This window comes from Spinacia oleracea, chromosome 4 (genome assembly GCF_020520425.1).
Source record: "Spinacia oleracea cultivar Varoflay chromosome 4, BTI_SOV_V1, whole genome shotgun sequence".
Lineage (NCBI taxonomy): Eukaryota > Viridiplantae > Streptophyta > Magnoliopsida > Caryophyllales > Amaranthaceae > Spinacia > Spinacia oleracea.
Window position 1 is genome coordinate 93,682,910 of NC_079490.1, and position 14,777 is coordinate 93,697,686.

The 14,777-nt window shown below is 38.9% G+C and overlaps 1 protein-coding gene and 1 long non-coding RNA gene across 2 annotated transcripts; one reads left to right on the forward strand and one right to left on the reverse strand.

Annotated features, from left to right (window-relative positions):
- The first annotated feature begins 1,269 nt into the window (after positions 1-1,269).
- LOC110778704 (uncharacterized) lies at positions 1,270-10,288 on the forward strand. The gene is made up of 3 exons (XM_021983258.2): positions 1,270-1,632; positions 4,176-4,199; positions 9,422-10,288. Exons 1-3 carry the CDS (start codon positions 1,401-1,403, stop codon positions 9,766-9,768), a joined length of 603 nt encoding a protein of 200 aa, XP_021838950.1. The 5' UTR covers positions 1,270-1,400; the 3' UTR covers positions 9,769-10,288.
- On the reverse strand, positions 2,309-3,477 carry LOC130472459 (uncharacterized). The gene is made up of 2 exons (XR_008932768.1): positions 3,226-3,477; positions 2,309-3,117 (listed from the first exon to the last, which is right to left on the reverse strand). It is a non-coding gene; the product is annotated as an uncharacterized lncRNA (long non-coding RNA).
- Positions 10,289-14,777: the final 4,489 nt, after the last annotated feature.

Genomic DNA, 14,777 nt, shown 5'->3' on the forward strand with positions numbered 1-14,777 from the left:
GTTTTGGCCACTCTTTTTTAGTTGTCCAACGACCAAGTTAACTTCTGAGAATAGTATTGGTTCGGTTAGGTTCTTGATTAATGGAACATCTTATGGCATCTATATTTGTCATCCAATTCATGTTCAAACTCGTTTATGGCATCTTTATTTCGTGTATCACAGTTAAACCGAACTTGATTGTTATGAATGATGATTTCGTGTTGACGATATGTATGCATTTGCCATAATTTTTTTTCCACTGATTTTTGACATAAAACATTTTTATATCTTGGGGGACCGTGCAAAGACGGAGAAAGAAACGAAAGGACCAAAAAACCACGAGATGGTTGAAACGACCCTGCGAGCATAAGCTCACACACCAAATGAGCCACAAAATGTGACTCGGTGTGTGAGAAGTTCACGGTGGCGTTCGGGAAAGCTTTGGAATGTGACTCAGAGTATCCATTCAATGAGACACGGGGGCGTTCGGGAAAGCTTTGGATTGTGATGACTATTTGTTGCAATTGGATCTGAGAAGTTCCTCCCCACTTTGCACCACGACAAGGTGAATCTACTACGCAAACAAGCCGCGTGATTTAAACTACTGTCGACGACACCTCAAAGGTACTGCAGAGGGATTCGACCGCCCTCCTCCTACCACCAAAAAATTGAAGCCCAACACCTAGCTTCGGTCCTTGGTCGAAAACTTTGTCGCTAGCTACATACGCCGACGAACAACCTAGATACCTGTATGTTACAGATGCTCGCTGGGGACCCAATTTGAGAGGCAATCTCAAGCCGCAGGCAAGCTGCAAAAACCTAGGGTTTGGGTTTTGGTTATTTAGGCCCTGTTCGGCGAAGTCAACGGTAGCGGGTAGCGTTTAGTAATTGAGTAGCGGGTAGCTGTTGGAGTAACGGATAGCGGTGAATAATAGCGGGTACGTAACAGTTAGTTGTCAAAGTAGCGAATAACTAGTATGAGTGTTTGGTAAAATTAGCGGCTGAGAATGTAAAATACTAAAAACTATATATTTTGTTTAAAACTTCATTATAATTTTATCAAACGCTATCCGCTAACTTCAAACTCTATTATTTTTAACGTTTGACAAAAGTTACTCTACCGCTAACCTCTATCTAAACCGCTACCTTATCAAATACTTACAAATTTTACGAGTAGTGTATTAAATTTGTCAAAATGTTACCGCCGAACACGTTCTTACGGGGAGGGGAGGGCGTTTAGAGAGAAATATATATATATATTTTTTTAATTTTTTAGTTGAGATTATTAGTTGAGCAAACGAAGAAAATAAAACTAAGAAGCATTAAATTATCTGATATACACTCTCAGTGCCCACCGACGCTCTTAAGTGACGACCCCTCTGGTTGCGAATCGCAAAGCAGCAGAGCTCCGTAGGACAACAATGGTGGCCAACCACCATAGATTTTGCAGTCCGAAAGCATTGAAGCTAACATCAGGGTTTATCGCTCTCTCCATTGCTGCCTACATCGTAGGACCTCCACTCTATTGGCAGTTCCTGGAAGGCTCCGCACCCGTTTCTCTCTCCTCTTCAACGTCGTCTTCTTTAAACTCCGTTTCTTGTCCTCCTTGCTCCTGTAATTGCGATTCTCCGCCTCTGATTACTATTCCCGATGGTAAGCTCTTCAGATCTGGATCAAGTTTTTTGGTACCAATTTCAGTTGTTGTAGCATTCGGATTGGAGTTTTAATCTGTATTATAGTTTGATTTGGTATATACTCTGTTAATATGAATTATTTTGTTCATTTGATCATTGGCATGCTTTGAAATCTTGCCTTGGATCATGGGAAACGGAAAAGTTTAGGTTCTGTTTTTCTATCTGTCTGCGTTCAGTTGAATTTTAAGTTCTTTGCTGTTGCTTTAATAAGAAAAAATAGTAATTGGTGATATCAAAAGGGTTTTAAGTTTTGGAAGCTGAAACATTGAAGAATGATCATTTTGGTCATTATTGTATTACGATTATGATTCCGGCTTTTGAAATCAAAAGATGCTTGATTAATCTTAGCATAGATGTAGGGGAAATTGAAAATCGATAACTGTGATTTGTAAATAGCATGACATTTTCGTAATTGAACCGGTAAGAAAAACCAAAAAAAGGTGGAAATAAAAAAAACGAAAAAGTGAATTAAATTAATAACTTGAGATTAAATTGAGATTAAAACGAAAAATTGAATTAAATTAACGGATTTTTCATGAAATACCCCTGAATTTTTGCAAAATTCACCAAATGCCCCCCGACTTTCAGAAATTCACCAAATGCCCTCCACTTTTTAACAAATGCACAAGATACCCTTATTCATAAACTTAATACACAATATGCCATTAATGAAGATTTTCCGTCAGCTCCGTTAACTTTTCCGTTAACTTTTTTCTTAACTAAACTAATTAACTCCTAATTAATCTAATTTACTATTAAAAAAAATCAACTGCCAACCCACCACTAACCTTCCTCCTCGCCCCTTTTATCTTCCCTTTCTCTTTCTTCCATGGATCTTCCCTTTCTCCTTCTTCCATGGATGTCTAATCCCTGCCACACCATCGATATGTCTACTGTCGTCTCCTACCTCGCATGTGCCTGCCTCTGCAACTTCTCTGATTTTCTGAGCTTCCTCTCCTCTTTCCCTTACAAATTTTGGGGAAAAAAAATCAAACAAACCCTCACAAGTTCAGGGAACATATGGAGAGAGAACTAAAATTCTGGAAATTAAATCAACCATAAATACAATTGGAGAGGAGGAGTGCAATTGGGTTACTTCAACTAATTAATTTACCCTTAGTCCCTTTCAATAACACTGACAAAATCCCTCTCATCAATTCCACAGACATTCGAGAATTTCATCTCCAAATTAATCTTCCAAGATATACCTTCACAATAATTGATTTTGATTTCTTGAAATTAATGAAGAGGTGATTGAAGCAACAACAACTCATACCGACAACCAACCTGCTGCGGCGGTGCCGAAAAATTGAGAAGGAGAGGAGGTGCATCGGCGGAAAAAGCAGGGGAAGACGAAAATCGATCGGAGCACGGCCGTAACAGCCGCGGCAAGCGGGTCTTCAATGCAGCCCCACCTCCAATTTTAGTATCACTGTTACAGTTTCTGGCAACATATTCACCACCGCAAACTTATAAGCAACAACCATGAAAACAACAACATATGGAAATTCACGATTAACGATGGTGATGATACAATCAGAGGGATGAAGACCTTGTTTGATGGAGTTGTGATGCACCAGATCAAATCCCGTATATAAGGCTCTGCGAATTGGGTCTGTTTATTTTCATAGGTTGGTGAAGGGGAGAGGAATAGGAATAGGGGTAGTGAAGGGGATGAGGAGAGAGAAAGGGGATGACCATGGTGGTGACTGCCATGGCTGCCATGGTTTTCATTTGGGAAAGAGAATGAACGGTAGAGAGAGAAAAACACAAGGGATTTTTTATTTTCTATTTTTAATTTAATTAGGATAATTAGATAAGTTAGGAATAATAGAGTTAATTAGGGGTAAAGTTGACGGTAATCTAACAGAATTGACAGAAAATGCTCATTAAGGGTATCTTGTGTATTTGTTAAAAAGTGGAGGGCATTTGGTGAATTTCTGAAAGTCGAGGGGCATTTGGTGAATTTTGCAAAAATTCAGGGGTATTTCATGAAAAATCCGTTAAATTAATAACTTGAGATTAAATCAGTAAAATTGGACCTTAAATGAATAAAACTTGAGCTTAAATGAATAAGCATTAGTTTAAATGAATATCTTGAAAGTCGATTTGTTTATAATTATGCTATGTGATTTGTACTATTCATCAATAACAGTTACTGATTTGAAATCACCCTGTACATAGTATACGTATTATTTTCTTCCTTTGCTTTGTTCCATGTTGTGGCATTTCTTTTCTGTTGTTTCAAAAAATATGAAAAGGGCAGTTTTGGTTTTTGGAAACCCTCCCTACAAGGTGTGCAATGACCTTTTCCGCCTAGGGTGAGCGTATGCCCTCTAGACCCTTGTATTTGTGTTTTTAATGAAATTTACCTTTTTCAAAAAATAAAACAAAAAAAGAACCAGTAGTATGGGGTTTCGATAATGTTGGTTTTTACCTGTTCTTTGAGCTTTGATTTCTTCCTTTGGTTAATTGTTCTTTATGTTTGTTTGGCTATTGCAGGGTTGAGCAATATTTCCTTTACAGGTTAGTCATTGTTCGTTATTTAAGTCATTATTTATGTTAGTCATTCTTCTTTGTTATGGTTTTATAAAAGCATGTATTGGGTGAGAATATGTTACTTTCTCTGTCTTTAGTTCTCTGCCTTGTTGATATTTTTATTATACATGATAATGTGTTGTGGCATATAGAGGGGGTGTATATCATGAAAAGCGGCCTTTGGTATGTATCAAAACTCAAAAGCAATACTTGGAAGATGATTATTTGGTGGTACTGGTACCTCATATTGTTTCAGCATGGTACTATCTGATTTTATGTGGAAATTTATTGTACTACCTCCCCCACAGAGACAAGGGCCGCAGTTACTGTAGCGATAAACTCATTAGCTTTGTCAACTAGTTCTCAAGGTTTATTTTTGTATGCCATAATTACGTCTCTCTCTTTTTTCAATGTGTCTGTATATGTGTGTGTGCGCGCGTGCGCTACAACATGCCATTTCACTAGAGAGGTGGCCCCTATACTTTGTCTAGGTCATTGGAATCCTTCCTAGCTCATTTTTGAAATATGAAGTGTCATCAAGGCTCACACAAGGGATTAAAAGTTTGTGATCAACGAAGAAGGAGAAAACACCTATTTTATCCTCAACCTCCTAAAGCTCTTGGAACATTTACAAACCGAGCACACATCATACCATTTATTTGAGTTGTGCTCTTGTCATGTTCAGTTCTCCTAGTTTGATGCGACCATTTCTTATACGGGTCTTAGCTCCGTAACTTGCAACTCATTCAATAAATTATCTAGGCTGGTATAGGAAAGTTATGTGTCACAATAAATAATTATATTATCTTTCACCTCACACTCCGCTGTTATCATCCTGTAGTTTTCAAAGGATGTACATTGTTTTCGTATCTCCGAAGAGGGAGTATGGAATGAGGTGTAACTAAAAAGGGGGTTTGGAAGGAAGTAGGAGTCATGATCAGTAGATTACATGCTCTATAGTCTCAGCTAAATAATTATAAGTGGGCATATAGGATATAGCTTTTTGTCTTTTGTTCTCCATCACCGGGGAGTGTGTTTCATTATGCAGATAACTCTTGTGTTAGTGTAGCTACCAAACTGATGTTGGGTTGTTCCTAATGTTTCAATTTCCTACACCCAGGTGCAATTTCATGCCCTTTCGCATTTGCCTCAGCCACGTGCTTTGTAAAGAGCACATGGGGAGAAGAAAGTGAGAGGTTTTAAATTACACACCAGGGTAATCACATCTTCTTGTAATAATCACTAGTTTTACCACCAGTTTGGCCTTGTCCTACTTGCCATTCCTCCAAGGTGATAATTCTCTTGTTTGAACCTTCTAGGCATGCTGTTTTAGTATTGTGGAACAGTCCAAAGTCTCGAATGATGTTGTATTAATGATCTAATACGCACAAGGATAAACTCTAGATTTATTCTCTAAAGGCTAAGCCATCAAGAACAAATATTGGAACAAAAACGATTTTTATTACCTTATTAAAGAAACTTACTCTCAAGTTAATAATAACCTCACAATTAAGCATACAATACCTTTTTAACAAAAACACTGAATACTTTATATTAAACTTCAACCATCTCTGAATAATACGACTAATTTGACGTCAACTAAAATACGTAAAACAAATGTATGAATAAAAGATAAAACTAACTAGGAAAACAATTAAAAAGTCCAAGTGCCCCTCTACTCTAAACACTTTCTTGAGAGTAGGATATCCAACAACTTTCCGTATTTTCGTTCGCATCATCCTCCCTTTCTCCGGAAGACTTTGTCCTCAAATCTCTGTTCCACTAGAGTTCACGGAACTCTTCATGTAATTGCTGCAACATTAATCCCACTAAAGAACTAAAGAACATTCTTTGCTAATCATTCATGAACCATTTGAAAGTAAGACAAATTGAATTACATGATTAATTCCTCCCAAAATGCTTCAAGCTGCACGCAGCACATGAAACGCAAAGGTGCAGCATACCAAAGTCCGTCTAGTACTCATAATTTGACGAACCAAATTGTACCAAATTACTAGTGGTTACCTTAATCTGTAAAATTAACCATACCTAATAATTAAATAGATCATTCAATTTAATTATTTTGAGTAGACGGTATGCACACGGATTAGCACCAAAAGTATTAATATACCTGGGGTGTAGGGTCAAAAATAGTATCAAAGATCCGTACATGACTCTTCTTCTACACATTTGTGCCACAAAAAATAGTAAAACTCACACCTTTGACACCATGAGAGATTAAAAACATGATGTTCTATCTTTGTCTTAGCATTTATCGATCGAATCTGAAGTATTTTCCACCTCCAACTTGCTAGCCATGTCTACTGTATCTTCTCCTTCAATCTACAAGCTTGACTCTTCTGAATTTCTGCAATAAAGTTCTCAACAACAAAACTTTCCTGATCAGAAGTACCTGACTCAAGTACGAATTGATTTTTGAGTAGGTCAATATCTTCATTTACCCATTGTAGTCACTGTTCTATTGAAATATGTTTTGAATTAATGCACTGAGAAGAATTATTTATGACCGAACCTTTGACAAAAAGAACATCTGCTAAATATATGCATCAAGCCGTAACATCGATCTATAATATTGAAATAATTCATCTGAACCATATTTATCACCAATTGTCTCACACAAGTGAAATTAATACTGTCTCAATTAACTTACAGCAACAAAATAATGTACTCTCAAACTTAAAGACGCCAAAGTTAATCAGACTACTTGCCTTGCTATGCACGGTTATATGTTTTAATTAAATAAATCTACATAATGACATACGTTGATATAGAAGTTGAAAGGACAATGAACTAATCAATTTATTCTACTATTGATGAAATAGGGTGTTATGAATGTAAATTACATTAATGAAAAATATACGGATAGTCATTCAATATTCATTAATTTTTTTAAATAGGATTTAAAGGGTAAATCAATTAAAAAAGAAAAAAAGAAAAAAGAAAATCAAGGAGTAGACATTATGTTTTAAAATATTACGGAGTAGTATATGTCCACACGTACGTAGCAACAGACTGCAATTTAAAGAACAAAATCCCAAATTAAACACCACGGCCAAGCAAACCTAATACAAACTTCACTTTTTTTCTTTCTCTTTTGTGGATTCAAACCTCGATCATTTGGCTACCAGGAGGAATCACAAACTTTGCTTTGATACCAAGTTGATGTGAATATTAGTGATCTAAATACGCCCAAGGATTTACTCTAGATTAATTCTCTAAAGGCTAAGCTACCAAGAGCAAATGCTAGAACAAAAACGGTTACTTGATTAAAGAAATTCACCCTCAAGTTAATACCTCACAAGCATGCGATAGGTTTCTAACAAACACTTGAAGCTTTATAATATTAGACTTCAATAATACAAAACCGAAAGTTTACTTTTATAAGGGTAATACAAATTTTACGTCAACTAAATATGTAAAACAAATCTATGAATAAAAAATAAAACTAATTAGGGAAGAAATTAAAAGAGTCATACCCAACAACTTTTGTGTTTATGTTCGCATCATTGAGTCTTGACTGATGTAGGTCCACTGCTCTTAGGTTCATCTCACGTGTTGCATGTGAAGTAGTTTTTTGAACCCGGTTGAACTACAAACCAACTTTTTCTCTTTGAAAACTGAAGGAAAGTTCCAGTAGTCATATACTTCTTCCTTGTTTGCTGTATTACACACACAAGTGAAAGTAAATTATGTTTGCATAATCATGGTTGTTTCTCATTTTACACTTTATGAACCCCCCAAACGTATGTCTTGTGGTCGAGAGATGATAAATACATCTTAGAGATTGGGCCTTTTGTACACTCTCATAAATCCAACTAGGTTGTAAGTTATGTTTGTTATGTAATATTTTCTGTCATTCTGTTATAATGTTTTTGTCTAAGATTAGATTGTTTGCCGGTTTGCCCAATACCGGAGATAGGGCACTAGTTTTCCTTTTGTGATTTGTATGTATTCAGTCAGCTTTCATTAATCTGTATGACTATCTATTAAAGTTGTTATCCCTCTTTTGTATACCCTTCTTGATCTCTATGTGCTGTGGGTCTGTGGGATTGTCTCACTAGAGAGTAGTACACTACTGAGCTTTACCTTTTATTTTTTTATCAAACTGTTAGGAAATCTACCATATCCAATCTCTGAACTCACCTTCTCTAGTTCGGCTTTCATGTTCTGCACTTTCAAGTGTTTTACACCTAAACCAAGTCATGCTTCAGTTTCAACTTCTTCATCTTCAAGCCATTGGCTGAACCAGAAGAGTTCATAAATCATAACTAGATGCATTTTGTGTTGTCGATTGTCTCTCCTTATAGCAAATTTGAACGACTATTGCTATTTATCTATCCCATCTTTATCTTTGTATTATAATAAAGTGACTGCTGCTGATGCTAGTTTTCCCTCCTAAATTTCCTTTGAAAAATATTCTTCATATTAAAGCCATTTTAATAAATGCGGTTATATGATAAGTCTAATCTCTTGATAAAATTACTGTATTGGAATTAGAGTATAAATAATTTATGTCCGGCTTTTTTTTTATATATATTTTTTTCATATTTTATTTATAAACCCAACATGGCTTTGGTATTATGGAAATTACCTATTTTGTTGCAATAACACTTCTCCCTCGTGCTTGAGCCGCTTGGCAGTGTTGGCACTGCTTGGATCATTCTAGATGTTCACAAGCATTGCTTTTGAGGCGTTTAATTGTGTTATGAACTTTCAAGGGTTAATATTTTTGGGTGTTTTTTGACCTCATTATGCTACTCTCCCGAACTACTTGAGCTCCGTGCTGCACTTAAATAAATAAAGGACATTAATCTGATTACATTGTTTTCTGACTTCATTATACTAGTCTGAGTACTTTTCCAAACTACTTCAGCTCTGTGCTGCACTTCATATTTATAAAGACATTAATCTGATTTATAAACGAGACCGCAGGGCTTTAACATTGTGTTGCCTGCTCATGGTGGCAGAAGTGCCCTTTTGTTGAACCGTTGAACTGTTGAAGGACTATGTAGTCTGAAGTCATGAGTGTATCTAGTGAAAGCTTGGACAATTCTATCTAGAATAACTACTAACTAGCTGGTATAAATGCTGTTAGAGAGTATTTGGGACAGGCTATTTGTTAAACTTCTCTGCAGTAATTTGTCCTGGTGTTGTCATTGATGCATTTTCGTTTTTTTCATAATAATCAGATTGTTCAAAGCATGATCCAGGGGTCAGTGAAGACACTGAAAAGAATTTTGCTGAACTACTAGCTGAGGAACTGAAATTACGAGAAGCTGAAGCTGCAGAAAATCAAAAGCGTGCTGACATGGCTTTACTGGAAGCTAAGAAGGTCACTTCTCAGTATCAAAAGGAGGCGGACAAGTGTAATTCAGGGATGGAAACCTGTGAGGAAGCCAGGGAGAAAGCTGAAGCAGCTTTGGTGTCGCAGAAGAAAATGACTGCAATTTGGGAACAACGGGCTTTCCAGAAAGGATGGAAGGATGGGGTTACTAAAAGCGGTGCTCAGTTGCAGGGAAATGTTCAGTCTGTGTAGTGTACTACATGTAGTTATTTTGAAAACTTACACCTGAACCTTCTATCACAAATACTGATTTTCAGGCAAAGTGCTCATTCAGGCTGCGTGACCCCCAAAATCTGCGAGCTGCTTGTTGTTTACTGTCACTTTCCATTGAAAACCCGTTGCGGAGCTTGGATGGTGGTCTATACACGTTCATCATAACAAGATGTGCATTGATTTGCTTACTTCAAATTTAATCTTTAACACAAGAGCTGATTGACTTAGCAAGGTGTGTTTCCAAATATTTTCAGAAGGGGTTCCGTTACCTTTTATTTTAGGAATATTAGTTTTTGTTACTAGTGCTAGAAATATGTTTTAGGGAAATTCTCAACCGTAAGTTTTTCTTTTTGTTTGGGAATTCTTAATGATAAAAGATTGGTAAGCCTGTGTTTTGTCTGCTTATGTGGTAAATGGAACAAAAAAGTTATTTATTACGAACAATCGTGTGTTATTGTTGAAACTTGCTCCATGACGTTATACAAATACTTTCTCATTTTTTTTTTAGTTGATACAATTTGACTTTTGGCGCTATTTATATAATGTACTTTGATTATTAATTATGTTATGTGATGTGAGAACTTTTATTGGTGCTGATATGTCACCCTTTCCACGGAGGTATCAAGTATGCGCTGACACAGTTTTCGTACAACTTGCAAAATAAGAATATCCCGTAGGAATATTCCCTCCGATTCCTAAGTAAGTATTTTATAGGGAGAAAAAGTGTTTTAAAAAGAAGTTAGAGCAGAATACTTAAGGTAGGTGAGAATGAATTAATTGCCCCTTTTCCCTTGGGATATAAACTATTTATAAGGCTAGGGTTTTGGGATTTGTTTCTAAAACCCTAGTTATCTGATTGGTTAACCTTGAAGATGAGGACATGTGTTCTTATCAAATTATGGAGGTAGAGGATTCCAGTGACGCGGTTAGTATTTGGGCCTTCTCTTGTCTTGGGCCATTCTTACCATGTAATCAAGTTACAAGGTTTATGTTATATCCAGAGTGTATGACACAGGGCATGGAAGGTGCCACATGTCGCGTTACAGTTGGTCCAAGGAGGACAAGTCTTTTTAGCCACATCATTTGCCCCTCAAGAAGGATGATCTGTACCGTTAGTGCATTTTTCTTGACTTTTGCTGACTTGCATGAGCACCATGTGTTGACATCTGCCACCCTTTATAAATCGTGGTAGGGGTTCATTCTACTCTTTCATTTCCTTTTAATAACTTCAGAGAGCTAGAGAGATTTTTGAGATTTTTGAGAGGATTCTTCTGTTTTTGAAGATCAAACTGCTCTTCATGCGTTCTTGTTCATCATATTCTTGGGAGCCGAATTTTAGTAGTTACCTTGCCTTTTTGATCGTCATACGTCCCCTTCTTTAGCCACTTCTTTGTTTTTACTTGTCTTTTCTTTCCTATGCATTCTTATTATCAAATGTTGGGGAGGCATATTACCATGGACGTGTTCCTCGACGGTTTTATTTGACGAGGCCTCCGCTGCCTTACTTCCCTTTTAAGTTAGACGTCATGTTCGTTATGCAGGAAGTCATGGATCGAATTAAGCAAACGACCAAAGTGGGTGTATGGGAGGCACCCTAGGAGAGCCATGTTCTCTTTTCAAATCTTCCTTACGTAGCGAGGAGGGGGGCTGAATCTTCACAGTGCCCCGAGAGAGGAAGTGCTAGAACGACCCATCCTCCAAGGAGACGCAAAAACGTGGCGCGCCGTCCTCGAGTTCCGAGAGAGGACTTTGAGGACGATTCGTCTAGCTCCTCGGATAGTGAGGTAACTAGGCGGCCTCCTCCCATGATCTCTGGGAGAGAGGATTCAGATGTTCTACCGTCTGACATATTTCCTAGTGGGAAATGGCTTCGGTACTTGGTTAGCAGGGGTGCAACTTTGCACGATTTCTTTTCTTTTCGCGGCTTCAACTTCAAATGTCCCAATGCTCGTAGCACTGTGGACTGTCTATTCCCGGGCGAGGTCGCCGTTTATACTATCGCCTTTAGACTTGGACTTAGGTTTCCCTTACATCCTTTCGTGCTCGATGTTTTGAAGGGTTATGACACCGGCCTGACCCAACTAACTCCTAACTCATGGGCCAACATCTTTGGCTTTATAGCCAAATGTGACTTAAGTGATGTTGTCCTTTCTTTCCCGTCATTCATTAGACTGGTGGACATGCACCTTCCACCCGTTCACCACAGGGATGGTTCATTCTTTACAGTCGGAAAGGCTTCAAAGCAGTGGTAGGAAAGTCGTCCAGCTGGGTGTGATGGAGGACAAAATGGTCCATTATCCATATGGAGGACACCACCCTTTGTAGACGTCTTAAACGCTGGAACATTAAGCCGCGCTTCATCTCAAACAACGAAAGTCTTCCACGTCTTTATTAGAGAGAATGGAGGTTGATAAGACCTTTGTTTCAAGCGGAGATGTACAGGATGTCTCCCAATCGTCATGCATGGGTGTCGAATAGTTGGCTCCCTCATGTGGCTCAGTTTATTAATAGAGTATTTCTCTCGGCCACTGGCCTGTGTCCATATATGCCTAGAGGTAGCCTAATCTCGTGTTCTATTATGATTTTTAAAGTGTTTTCTTATTTTCTTCTCTTACTGTTCTCCTTGGGTTATGCAGAGCTAGCCATGAGTCGATTGTCCCCAGAATACAAGGGGAAAGTTGTCGTACCTGAGTGGCTGTCTCAGGTGTATGCCGACGAAGTCATTCGTGCCGTTGAGGCCAAGAAGAAAGAAACCTCAAAAAAGAGTGATGAGGCTGCTCCCGGTGATCTTCCCAAGGTATGCCAGATGTCGCTGACACATTTATGTTTGATTGATTATAAATTTAGCGGTATGCTGCACTTTATCTTTCGTTTTTTTTTGTAGGGTCTTGCGACGTCTGCCTCCACGAAACGCCCGTGATCCACCATGGCGCCGCCTCAAGCTAAACGACCTTCTTTCAAGAAGAAACCAGGTCCTCCAAGCATTTGGGCGACTGGTGCCACTCCGACGACACCACCCGTTGTCGTGGACTTGGGGAATTCTTCGCCCGAGAAAGGAGTCTTTCTTCTACCAAAGAGGTTGAGGATATCAATCCAACTGTGGTGGAAGAAAAAACCGCGGTGTCCCAAGCGGGTAGCGTAGACGTCGAGCAGATGTCTGCCGAGGCGGCGGTAGATGCCAAATTGGCTGCTGATGCCGCCAACAAAGAGGTGGTTGAGAAGGATGTTGGCCAGTGTTCCAAGGTAGGGGAAGACCTTCACCAGGAAGAGGGAAAAATGATACCCCGTTCTCCCTCTACCTCTCACGCGGCGGCTCAAGGTGGTAAGTCTCCTTAAGCAAAGCGTGTTTTCCATGGTTAGTAAATGTTTGCTAATATTGATTTCTTATTTTTACGCAGGTAGGTTCAATCCTCAGAGGATGAGGAGGGCTGAGATTGCGGAGATCCCATCTTCCGGTGGTTTTAGCTCGGCGGATAAGGATAAAATTCTTTCCTCCGTGTATGCTTCAATCCCCAGGGAGTATGTGAAGTCTCTCCCTGGAATAGAGGACGCCTACTTTGGGGCCATGCAGTCTCTTGTGTTGGACGTGAGTTTCCAATTATTTTATTTAATGTCTGTTGTCCCGACTCCATACTAACAGTCATGTCAATGCTGTTATTTATTAGGCTTGCAGAGGCTAGGCGGTACCGTGGAGACATGCACCTTGAGCTTCTCAAGCATAAGGACGCAATACATAACCATGGGAGGTATGTTGAAAACAAGGCCGAGGAGATCCGGGCCGATATGCAAGCAACTATCAATGCACATGTGTTCGCTCTACGCTTCGCTGAGGTCAACGTCGAGGAATACGAGAAGAATCTCAAGGAGCATGAGGAGAAGCTAACTACCCTGATATCTAAGTATGCGGACGTCTCCACACGAGTTGCCAATTTTGCAAAGAAGGTTGACGTCCTCTAGAAGAAAGTGCAAGAGACTCAAGAGGAGGTGGGCACTATTCGGCGAGAGGCATCGAACTCTTTTGAGCTCGGCGAAGAGGTCGTGAAGGAGGGTGCTCGGCGAGGTTGGGACCAAGAGATGGAAGTTACAGACTTTCAGTGGTTTCAGGCTCGAATCTCTCATCAGATGGTCGTTTTGGCGGCCCAACGTCTTGGAGTGGACCCCCCTAAATTCCATTATGATGGTGATGAGGAGGAAGTGAACTCCACGGTAGAGCAGGACGCTCAGGATGGTAACTCGGCCGCCCCCTGTCCTTAGTTTGCGTTTGTTTTGATAGTTTTCTGCGCTTTGAGCGCATGTATTAACATTGATGCCTTCTGAGCACTCTTTATTTGATTTTCCTGCGCCGTGAGCGGATTTAATAACATTTGTGTCTTCTGAGCACCCTTTGAATGTTTATTTTGTATGTTTTCGTTTTATGATGTGTCCGTCTATAGTTCCGATAATATGATTGGTTGAATTAGTTGTCCCTGGATGGGTATGTGAGCTAAGGTTTATGTAAGAGACACTTTGGTGGTTTTTAGGGACGCTTCACCGCTTTAAGGTGAGGATTTTGCTCAAATTATTTTGAGTATGTCCTATAAGGCTAAGTTTGAAAAGTAACCCCTGTGTTTAGGTGATCAGTCTAATAAGGGCGCTAATCTAGGCCACTCCTCAGGCCGTCAATCGATTAGTTTTTTCTGACGTTGGAGTCAATATTTATCGACGTCCTTTGTAATTTGGTGAATAACAAATATTTAGTTAAGATTTGCAAATATTTAGTGAACTATTCGGTACAAATGTTTGCCCGTTTTGGTTGGCTCTTACAAGGGTTTCGGCCGTTTAGTTGGCGCTTACATAATATTCTATCAAAGACGACTTTTAGCCACTTTTTTCATGAAGGAAATATGTCCTCCACCCAAGGTGCATTAAGTCTAATATCAAGGTTTAGATTAATTACGAACAATTAATTCAGTGAGATCAAGTGATCGGAACAACTAGCTGGAGCAATG